The sequence below is a fragment of the Micrasema longulum genome, unplaced genomic scaffold, assembly GCF_059751315.1.
Source record: "Micrasema longulum isolate JH-2025_06_02 unplaced genomic scaffold, ASM5975131v1 h1tg001385l, whole genome shotgun sequence".
In the NCBI taxonomy this organism is placed as follows: Eukaryota; Metazoa; Arthropoda; class Insecta; order Trichoptera; family Brachycentridae; genus Micrasema; species Micrasema longulum.
The window spans coordinates 67,926-80,385 of NW_028278571.1; the positions used below are offsets into that span (position 1 = coordinate 67,926).

The 12,460-nt window shown below is 35.8% G+C and overlaps 1 protein-coding gene across 1 annotated transcript in view; it reads left to right on the top strand.

The window, feature by feature from the left end:
- LOC148275562 (A disintegrin and metalloproteinase with thrombospondin motifs 7-like) overlaps nt 1-12,460 on the top strand; it is a 50,655-nt gene that overhangs the window by 34,700 nt on the left and 3,495 nt on the right. Inside the window, exons 7-12 of the mRNA XM_088235529.1 lie at nt 3,923-4,110; nt 5,073-5,203; nt 6,531-6,796; nt 7,920-8,035; nt 9,965-10,082; nt 10,906-11,098. Coding sequence (XP_088091655.1) covers nt 3,923-4,110; nt 5,073-5,203; nt 6,531-6,796; nt 7,920-8,035; nt 9,965-10,082; nt 10,906-11,098 — 1,012 coding nt within the window. The remainder of the gene's footprint in view (nt 1-3,922; nt 4,111-5,072; nt 5,204-6,530; nt 6,797-7,919; nt 8,036-9,964; nt 10,083-10,905; nt 11,099-12,460) is intronic.

Consider the following 12,460-nt stretch of genomic DNA (forward strand, 5'->3'; position numbering starts at 1 on the left):
TTTCTCGAAGAGTAATTGCATAAATACATTTCGTTTCAATTTAATTTCTTACGTTAATGGTTTCATAGTTTATTTTACAACTCAATCCATTCAGTGGCAAGAGGCCGCAGTCACCGCAATAATATTATATTATACTCGTCTAATACTTCTAGGTAGTAGGTAGTAGGTACCCATGGGATATAATACCTGTAACGTACCAAGCCGCACCTGTTAACGTTAAATTGCCTATAATAGTAAAAACCTGATTTCGGCTGGGTGATCATTTAACTAATTCCTACATAAACGTATCGCAATTTTACTGAAAAAATAAGCTATTGAATTAGAGGACTGCCTGGCTATTTTAGTAACTAGTTGATATGAACATCATAATAGGTCAAGTTTATTAAGTGTAGTTACCATGACACGTGTCGCCTAAACTCCTAACCCCCCCCCCCTCCTTTCGTTCCGTAGTAATGAGTAGGGCACCGCAATGGTACTCAAACTATTTAGCATATTTTGATCAATTATGTTACTTGGAAAGCAATCTTGCCAGGAATCGAACCCGGGACCTCATAAATTGTTGGCGAACGCGTCAACTACTACAAAAAGAGGTGGACTGATCTCCTTTTTCAGGATTTTCACCGGATAGTAGCCGACCTTATTACGAATGATTCACAATTCAAAACGCATCATACGCTACATATTTGAGTAAAATGGTTGCTCAACTCTGACAAAGGACACTGGACACGGTATACGACACGTACACGACACAGCATATACACGTATAGACGCTGGACTGGTACTGATAGCCTTATGCACACGGAACCATAATAGACGACAAATATCACCGATCACTGATCAGTTTAAGATTGTGTCTATATTTATAAATAAAACATCCATGATTCACTTGACCCATTCCGGTCAAACTGAGTACCTCCTATGTAGGTACGATTGCAAAGCGCGATGTAAACTAAACTACATCGAATGGGACGACGCCAAAGGGAACTATTTCTTTTACGTTTCTACATAATGTAATAATTGCAAATAAGACCCTTCGAACTAACGAGCGTCCGCCGACCGTCAACAATAATCAAACATGACTTTAGTCACCTTAACGCCTTAACCTCATTTTCAGATGGCGACCTGATGAACCCCCGTTTTAGGGATGTGAATAAAAATATCTAGATATTTCTAATCGATTCATCGTGTCGTAAAATCACAATAGGTCTTTAGTCAAATCGTATGCACGCTCATTCTGCCTTATTTTTAAAAATTAAAATCACTTTTTTTCAAAATATGTATATAGTTAGTACTAATGTTTTGTGTTGCAAAATATATATTTTTTTTAATGTTTAAAGTCTGAAGATATAGAAAAAGAATTGTTTTACTTTATTTTGAGTTAATTTAAAAAAATAAATACATTTTTACGTAAAAAAAAGTCTCGCCGGTCCTTAGTACGGAGCATTGACCCTAGTTAGATCGGCAATAATACAATAAAAAATAAAATAAAATATGTATAGATATAATGTATACATGTGCTCTCTACTTGTATTTATTTACATATTTGTTATTTTTTTGTAAATTGTTTTGTCAAAAAATAAATAAATAAAGTTAATAGTCATTAGTCACTATACATTCGAGTATTTGTAAAAAAAAAACATACAATTTTATGTAATTTTAATTGTTATTTTGTTCTGTATGCGAGGTGTAGGGGAGGAGAGACCGGGGATGAAAGTAACAATTTTTAATCAACAAGTTGTTACTTTCATCCCTCATTCTTAATTTCCCAAAATCAGCAATCACGTCTATCTAATAAAAAGCATAATTGAGAAGTAGATTCCTTGTAATATAAAACGTGAAGATGGGTCTTCATTCTGAAACATTTTTTTTGTTTTTTTATATTTTTTATTATTAATGAAACATATTATGCAAAAAGTACATATTATACTCCCAAGAGTTATTATAGAAACTCATTTGGGACTGTACATAAGAAAAACATTTTTTTGACAATTCATAATATCATACATAGTTAATACATCCGAAATAGTAAGAAAACATTATTGTATAAGAAACATAAAACACAATACTTTACACCATCTATATAAATTACACTTAAAATTAACACTATCAAAAATATTTAAGAAATATTTTTTGACTGCGACACTTTTGAATTGTTTTTTCATTTTTTTGTGTTTTAACTCATCGGGCAGTTTATTTTAATTACAACAACATTAATGACAAGTATTGAAATTAACTTCTATATTTAAAGAAACATAAAACATTGAAAAACACATAAAAAACTCACCTACTTTTGTTGTATTTTACCGACACCTATACGGTTTACTCACAGCCGTCTAGCGCAGAGGCGTGAGGATAACAGCGGTGAGAGAGAAGTACAACATATTATACAACAGTATATAGTATAACAGCAGCGGAAATGTCTATACAAGCAAAGTAATTTCTTCTGAAACTCATTTGTTACTTGCATCCCCGGTCTCCCCTAATGTTTGACGAATTTGTAAATATTTATGGTGTTTTTTAAAGAATTTCAAATAAAATTAAAAGATCGCAAAAAATGGGACGGACGCGTTACGGGAGACTAGGGTAGGGAAAGCGTGTATATTTATCAATTGAACTCTCTTTCTGCCCTTGATTTGATTTAAATCACATGTGAAGAAAATTCGGTAAAATAGCGTGGTTGATAGATTCCCCCAGGACGGGTGAAGATTGATTTTCACCCTCAGCTCATTCTATAAAAAAAAACTATTTTCTCCCATGCATCGTAAAACTAGATTTTACTTGTTGATGTAACGTTAATGATAATATTATAAACAATGTCTGTAAAGATGATTATCTACCTAGTTTTTGCACCTTATCAAACGAATTACATCACAAACCCCAGGCTCAATTAATATTTTTACATTCATAAGCACCTAGAGGTAAACGTCGTTTTACGCCGGTTCGATTTACGCCGATTTACAATTCCCCGGTTCGGCCGACACCAGACGACCGTAGACGCCGCGATCCTAATAGCAAACACACTTTTACACGTTGTTTTATTCTATTACCGTGTACGCTAGCAGCCTATTGAGTGTGTGAAATTGTTTCCGAGTTAGTTTTCATTTTGTCTTTAAGAAAAATAAAAAGGTATGATTATATTTTTTATTTTATTATTATTACAATTAAAAGAACATACAAATATTTGTAGTTTATGCTTTGATTCTGCAATAAAGGAAGCAACAATCAAAGCATATTAAATTTGATGTTTTTTTTTTTAAAGTCTGAGAATCTAATTTAGTAACGATGAACTGGTGAGTTGGTATTTATTATTAAAAAAAACATTACTTATATCAAGAGATTATTATTTATTTTGCAAACGAATTTAACCTGTATTTATTAAATACATTTACAATTTATTTTGAATATATATAGGAAATGTATTAAATAAACATGTTGGATTGTTCTTAGAATTTTGACACGGAACCTAAACGTATGTCTTCCATTATATTTGTGTTTATTTTATGCCGGTGTCTCTCGGAACGGAACCCGGCGTAAAACGACGTTTACCCGTATGTCTAAATCGGCCATTTTGCAAGAGAGCAAAAACAAACTTCTGAAGATGAATAATGCTCGTAACTTAATGTGTTATATGATACATTCAAATTGCACGTATTTTTGTGGTATTTGCTCATTTGACTGTGAATATACGAGAAGAACACTGTAACATCACAATGACTGCTGTGTTCTTCTCGATATGTTTACTCAATTGATTTCTAAGAATACTAAAGTTTGTAGTATATGTCGCTGAAAAAATCGTAGATACGTCATAATAAAATGTGGTTAAACTGCGGTCATAACTCGAAACACCCACATTCAGACTTACGACAGTGTATTTCCGGGGGTGCGATTCTCCAGCTATAGCGCTCGGCGTATTGTGTTCCAGTGGTGCCAGAACCACACGTGCGTGGCGCGCACGTCGCCGCCGCCGCCGCAGCACGGCGGCTGGGGCCCGTGGGGCGCGTGGTCGGCGTGCTCGCGCTCCTGCGGCGCCGGCGTGTCCGTCACGCGCCGCCTGTGCGACTCCCCCCGGCCCAGCCACGGAGGCACCTTCTGCACCGGCGAGAGGACGAGGTGACCCCAACTGACCTTGCATTCTCTAGTTTGTATGCGACTACCTTCCATTATGGCCGGAGAAAAATTCGGAAAATTCAACGGAAGAGAGGTTGACGCCTTCTTACCCTTGGAAAATAACGGGCGAATTTATGCACAATTTTTGTGGAAATAACAAATAAAGTAGGCTGAATGATGTCGAAATGCGATCTCTCAGACGAATGTGTGGTAAAACTATGTACGATAGATGCACAAATTTAGAGATCCGTACATTATGTGAGGCTGAGATAAGCATTATCGACAAAATCAAGAAAGGAGCTCTGCGCCGGTTTGAACATGTAGAGCGAATGGACAGCGAAAGAACGGCTAAGAATATTTACAATGCGAATGTTGATGGATGCAGAAACAGAGGAAGACCGAGAAAGACATGGCATGACCAAATCCAACAAATACTTGAAGATGAACATGTCAAATGTCGAAATAATCAGCGCGCGTGCATGAGAAGATGTATGAATGTAGAGGTAGTGAGATATTTATGCAAAGATAGAGTGATTTGGCATTCTATCCTCTCTAGTGGTTTGTTTGTTTGTAAGAAACATTTGCATTCTTATGATTTGAATGAGGCCCTCAGTATCAAAGATGGCCAAAAAATCCCATACCTATTTATGAGAAAATTTCGTAAATCTGTTATGGCACCTTTTAATTGAAATATTTATCAAAAAATATTTGCTAATACTTTGAAGGATTAAGCTAAATGTTAACATAGCAAAAAACGCTATTTTTATAGAGTATTAATTATGCGTTTGGCCGCTTTTGGTACTATTTTTGGCGTTTGGCCATCTTTGATACTGAGGGCCTAAAATGCTTCAATTTCAGGAGGCATTTTACAATGAATTGCAAATAACTCAATATTTACCACTCATTGTAAAATAACAAAGATTACGCTCCGGTTCATTACGAATCATTATTATGTATCCTTTCAGGTATAAGGTCTGCAATACGGATCCATGCCCCAAGAACGAGTCCTCCTTCAGGCAAGTCCAGTGCTCCAAATATGACAACACGACGTATAATGGAAAACTTATAGAAAGGTGGCAACCGTATTTCGATCAAGGTTTGTCTCACTCTCTGTTGTACTTAGTAATTACTAATTAATCGCATACTCAATTAATTTAGCTTCCAGCTCAGAACTCTCGGCCATTTACATTGCATTTTTACATTTATTAGTTATCCGTCTAGTCTAGTCTGTGTCCGGGCGTATAAAAAATACACTTCTGTGTATGACTCTAAGGTAAAAATCCTGAAAAAGGAAATCGACTGGAGATTAGTCCGTCTCGTAGTGTACTCGGCATTTTCACCTACCGCACTTGAGATCCTGGTTTCTCTGTCTCCGGACAGGCGCCCGAAGTGTGGGGCTGATCGCCTCACCATCCTGCCACACATGATCGAGATACATCGAGTGCGGATTAATCAACAATCATAATAACAAAAATAATTACCTTAAGGTTCGATGATGAAGATGAGTTATCTATCTGCCCTATCGGCATTTTAAATGGTTGACCCGACATGTTCGGAGAATCGATAGCAACAGCATGGCGTGGCATGCTTCTCGGCTCAATATCTGCACTGCACCTACCTAAGTGTATTATATTACTATTATGATTTTTGGTTATTATTATTATTGATTTTACTATTTATTTATATATGTTTGTGTACATCTATACATACATTTATGTGTGTGTATGTGTGCGTATATATTGTTCTAAATACCAACTACTGTAACTAAAACATAATATAAAAATAATGTAAATGCCTCTACACGGAATGTGCCCCGAAGAGGGGTCATATAGAAAAGAAAAAGTAAAAAAATTCATGTGAAATTATTTTATTTTATTTTATTATATTATTTAAGTATAATTACAGTGATGTTACATTTTTTTTCAAAAAGAGGCTAAATATTATTAAGAGAGGCTAAATATTATTATATTATAAATGACACTCAGCTTCCGTTTGTAGCGGAGAGCTGAGTCGTTAAATAAGTCAAGATCGTACATCTTCTCAAATTTGGAAAAATGACTAATTGCTCTTCCTAATAGAGAATTCTGAGCTAATCGGGTGTCGCATTTGTCGTTGCTCAGGAATGAAGCAATGTCTAGTGCGACGAAGGGGAATATTAAAATTGATTTCAGCCAGCAAATCGACACAATCAATCCGATTATTGAGTAAATTATAGATAAACAAATGATCCGCAATCATGCGCCTTTTGTGAAGTCAAGGTAAGTTTAGATTTTTAAAGTTTGAAGTTAGGGAATTTATATTGCACGTATTAAGGAATTAATTTTGTACTTCATCTAATTAAGTTTATGTAAATGTTATATTGAGGATTCCAGATGCAGGAGGCGTATTCCAAGTAAATAAAATAATAAATAACCTTTGCTCAGATGAGCCGTGCGAGCTGTACTGCAGTACAGCGGACGAGTCCATGATCGTACCCTTCGGGGAGTACGCGCTGGACGGTACTCCGTGTAACCTAGGGACCAGGGACATGTGCATCTCCGGCATCTGCCGCAAGGTCGGCTGCGATTGGCTAGTGGACTCCACCATGGTGGAGGACTCGTGCGGGATCTGCGGAGGGAACGACACGGAGTGCAAGCATGTGCAGGGCATCTACAGCATGGACACCACCAAGGAGTCAGGATACAGCGAGGTAATGATGTGACATAGGCTGCATGACACCCTTTCACCACTTTAGTAACTTTGAAATGTCTTATAATATATAAATAACATTTTCATTTCCCTCCGAAACTGTTTTGGAAATAATTAGAATATTGCAAAAAAATATGCTTAATTTAAAGAAAAAAATTGCACAGTCAGCGTAAATACACGAGGTTCTAAATCGACAAGATGAGCATAAAGTATCAAATGCATTTTTTTGTTGATATAATTTGAATCCAACTAAGACAAAAAACATATCATGTGACACTAAAAAGCTACCTACTTCATCCGTTATGTGTACAGATAAAATAAAAGTGCCATTTTGCAATTTGAAGTCATCGACTATATCTATACAATGCATATTACGATTTCTCAATGGTATCCTGTGTGTGTTTTATAAAAATAGGATTCCCATATAGTGATGTTTATCTTCAATTAGATGAGCACAATAATTATTATTTCCGCTTTCGCAAACTAGCGTTATAAAAATATTAAAGGTAGGTTCGGGACTATTAACATAATATTTACCTCAGTTTACATTTTCATTTATCTGTTTGGTTTGAACTAGATATTATGGTTAATACAGATAATAATATCCATAGCGCAAATAAAAGCTGTTTAAATCTTTTTAAGGTTATTGAAAATTTGGTTGTTGAAAAAGTACATATTTTTATGTTTAATATTCGAGGCCCTTAGTATCAAAGATGGCCAAACGACCCCATACCTATTTTTGAGAAAATTTCGTAAATCTGTTATAGCACCTTTTAATTGAAATATTTATCAAAAAATATTTGATAATACTAACACTTTGAAGGATTAAGCTAAATGTTAACATAGCAAAAAACGCTATTTTTATTGAGTATTAATTATGCGTTTGGCTGCTTTTGGTACTATTTTTGGCGTTTGGCCTACCTGTTTTCGAGAAATCTATTTGATAATATTTGGTGCCCTTAAAACTTTAAACAATTAACCTTAAGGTTAACATAAAAAGAAACGCTATTTTTACTAAGCATTAAAATATGCAGTTGGCCGCCTTTGATACTATTTTTAGCATTTGGCCGTCTTTAATACTGAGGGCCTCATTTATAAATGTCTGTTTTATGTTTTATTAACAGGTAGCCATAATTCCTGCTGGTTCCAAAAATATTAAAATTGAAGAAGTTGCAAATTCCAAGAATTACATAGGCATTGTCAGCACAACGTCGCGCAAGTTTTACTTGAACGGAAGAAGGTAATGTTTGTTACCTCGCTTTTACCAAAATATTCATAGACAATAATATAATATTCACATCTAAATTCGTCGCAACAAAGAGGGAATATAAAAGCCTAGGTAAAATGCCTAAGTGATAGGTAAATGACATATTTTGGAAATTTGTAAGGACTGGTTCTGGACTATCCCTAAGTACTTATATCTTTTTTTATACCTTTATATTTTTCTGCTTTTGGTAGTTTGGCATCATACAAAAAAGTTCATTCTTTTAGTTTGACAACTGGCTTCTGACTGGTTAGTCTGTTTTGAAAAGAAGTCGAGTTTTAAATCTATTTCACTAAAATGGAACTAATTTGATTGAATAAACATATTAAATTGTGCGATAATGAAACGTGGTTCATGATTGTTGTCAATTAATTATCAGTTAGAGGAGATCCAGTGTTCCTTAAAAATGAATGATTAATAAATTCTTATATATGTAAATTGAAAAAATCATCATTATATCTATTTATCTGCACCTAATGGTGCATAGGGCACTGCATTGGTACACCAATCGCAGCGTATCTTCATTATTTTTGTTACATGAAAGTAAGACGATCAGTCTTACGCTTCAGGTACCATTTTAGTGTGAAAACAAAAAATTAAATAAATATTTCATATTGACACTGTCGGGAATCGAACCCGAGCCCTCTTGTATGGTAGGAAAATGCGCTGACCATTACACCACGAGAAATAAAAAAATCTAAGAATTCCTTTAGCACACAGAATACAAAATATTATTTACATCCCCAAGAATTCATTCAGGTCAGAAAGGTTTGAATTTGAACATGGTAAAAGTTTTTATATACGAGTAACTCTAAATGGTTTAAAGGGTTTTAATATATTTTTGATTCTCCTTCGTGCTGCCGCTAATCAGTTCTTTGAACATTTGGGGTCTTGTCCCTTTTTCTCTCTCTATGATTAACGAATGAAGCTTCTCACTACTATCCGTGGCACTTTTATAGGTTGAATATCATTGGCTGGTTTAAGTGGCCACATTACAAGCTACAAAACATTCTGCCTATGTTTAATATCAACATTTTCCTCGACTCTTTTGACTTTTGTGAAGTAAAGGAGCAAAAATCTTTGTTGATGTGGGAAACATTAATCTGACTGAATTATTTCACATGTAGTAAAATATGTAAATTAGCCGACGACAGCAATAAATTAGAATATTATTACATTTGCTTATAATTAGTACTGTATTGTTATTTGTTCAATGAAAGCACACGCCCTTCTGCTAAAACCCGTAATTTTTACGCATTTCCTTACCTTCAGTAGGCAGAAACTAGTAAGTTTTGAATTTATTTTTCTGATGGTAAAAGAGGCATTTTGCGTTCTTATGATTTACCCAAATATTTTGAGACCCATTTTAAACGAGTTGTAATTATTTACGAGTTATCTCACTATTAGAAAATGGTAATCAATTAGGGTAGAGTGGGATTCAAACTGCGGACCTTTGATCTGTGAGTCCGAGACACTAGCCGCGGGATCACAACCCGATTACATTTAATTTTTTTCAAATATTTTATTTAGTGACAATTTATATTTAACATTTATTTGTTCTTTTACAATTTATGTATTACTTTTTTTGCTACCTCACCGAGGGAGACATTTTATATAATTTTGAAACATGCCTTATTATTATTAAACACAATTAAATCATAATATCAAACACATAAAAAACACTATAAATAATAACATATTTCTATCAATTTTGCTTGATCCACTCATAAATCCGCGCGCATCCCACCTCCATTATCCATTTCTTAATGGCGATTTTATAGTGACAGTATTTACTAATTGCCCTTATGGACAATGGAAGTCTGTCGTACACTTGAATAGAATTTCATATGTAGGCAAGTGCCCACTACGCCATTATCTCTTTGTATTACGGATGATGATTTTCAGGAAAATAACTCTGGCCGGTGAGTACCTGGTGGCCGGTACTCCCGCTCTGTACGAGAGAGATCGAGACTGGGAGAAAGTCCGGATTCCGGGACCCATTGAAGAAGATATTCTTGTTTATGTGAGTTCTTTACTTCTTTTCAAGTACAATTAAATAATAATAAGTTACGGAAGTTTAAGCAATGGGTCATTGAAATTCGACATTGACCCAGAAGTTTTCAGGTGAAAATGAATATTATAAAGTGTAACCTTAGTTCTGAAAAATTACAAAATATTAAATTATTTGCAAAGGGTTTAGTATCTCAGGGTGCAATAAATATATCATGAATATATCATAAATATATCATGAATCTGTGAAACAATTTTCCTGCGCTGTATAGTCTGACGTACCACTGAAAAACAGGTTAATTCTGCAGATAAAGATATTTGATCTAATTAACGATCACACTTGAGCAAGTATTTGATGGAATCTTTTGTTCAGAAATAAACAGGCCCTAAGAGCGACACGTGCACATTCCTGCTATATTATTAGGGTGTAAGCAATCCGTGCTGAGAAATATCATAATTTAATGCGTACTGCACTGGAATGACGCAGTCACATTTTAGTAGATATATATAAAAATAGCGGAGAGGTTAATGACGAAAGGGAAATGGGAAAATTCCGGGTGGAAGAAAATAAACACGATTATATTGCGTAACCTGTGAAAATAAATCTGAACTTCACTTATTGGGGAATTGTTAATATCAAAAAAGTTACATGATAAATTTTATTGTCTATTTTAATCCTTACATACCTACTTTAACAAAGCAAAATAATTAAAAATACAATTTTTTATCATTATTATTTAGAAGTCGGTATTCTTAAATTTACTTACATAATTTCACAAATGTGTTTTGTCCGCTGAAATGTCATAGGATAACTACAGCGCAGTTTCACTTTACAGCAAATGATCTACCGCGGGCGACACCGCAACCCCGGGGTGCGCTACCAGTACACGGTGGATCCGAAGCGATCGCGCGCTGACTCGCGCTACCAGTGGGGGACGAGCGCCTGGACGCCGTGCTCGCGTTCCTGCGGCGGCGGTCTCTCGCGCCGCCCCGTCGTGTGCCTCGACGCCAACGCCGCTCCGGGCGCCGGTAACTACCACATTCGAGTCAATCACAGTTCGTATCGTAGTGGATCAAATCTGGCAATCATTCAGCATTTCCCTATCTGTAGGGCTCTGCAATGGTACTCCATTTGCAGGATATCTCCATTATTTTGTTACGTGGAAGATTAAGGCGTTCAGTTTTACACTAGCCCAGGAATAATGAAGAATTTTCAGGAGACTAACCACTAAAATAACATTTGTTTATTTACTTATTTATTTATATACGGACTTATTCAATTCATTTAGCAACAGTAAAAATATATCTTTTTTATTTAATAAGAGGTTCAGTCAAAACTAATGCCTCCTATTTTTTTCTAAAGAGTGAAAATTTTTAATTTGGAGCTATTCCTCAAACCTTTTTCTGTGTACAGTAGTAACTTTCTGCGTCAACAGGTGGCAGAACTGCAGTTGCTCTCAAAACAACATAGGTAATATTAGACAGCGTCCTGTGATTGAATTCTTGAATCCAGAAGGTAAAAGGTACGAAAAATGTGTATGTTGATGCAACAGTGGATGTCAACACTGTTAGACGATGGGTTCGTCGCTGTAACGAAGCTGAAGGACAAACACTGTTGGCTGACGAAAAGCGGAGCGGCAGGCTGTTGACTGCGGTGACTCCTGGCAACATTCAGCGAGTCGATGTGGTGACCACCTGATAACTCTAAAAGAATTGTGTCGTAGTCTGGAGAGACGTCACGGAGGTGAGATCTGCGCAAACTGTGCGATCGGCAGGGAAAGTTATGGCGACAGTGTTCTGAGATGCAGAAGGTGTGATTATGGTTGATATTTTGGAACAGGGATGGACAATAAATTCTGTCCAATACGTCACAACCCTTAAAAAGCTTAAAGCATGTCCTTCAACGAATTCACCCAACAAACATGGCGGATGTTCTTCTTTTGCGTGACAATGCAAGACCACACACCGGTCGTCACACCACTGAAGAGATTGTGAAAATTGGATGAGTAGTCTTACCTCATCGTCCATACAGCCCTGACCAGCGCCATCAGGTTTCTATCTGTTCGGGCCGCTAAATGAAGCTCGAGATTCACTTTGAAGATCAGGAGGCCGTGAAAACTTCCATGGGTCGAAAGTTCAGGAAGCGGGACCGTGCTTTTTACCACAATGGAATACATGCCCTTGTTAAAAAAATGGACCAAAACTGTGGAAATGTACAGAAATTATATTGAAAGGTGACAGATTAATCGTCAATAGAGTGGTTTTTAACCTAATTGAATTTTTATTTCTTAATAATTAAAGGAGAAAAAAATAGGAGGCATTAGTTTTTGACTGACCCTCGTATCTACAGGTACAATTATGTTGTATCCCAACTCAACACAGGGCTCTTGG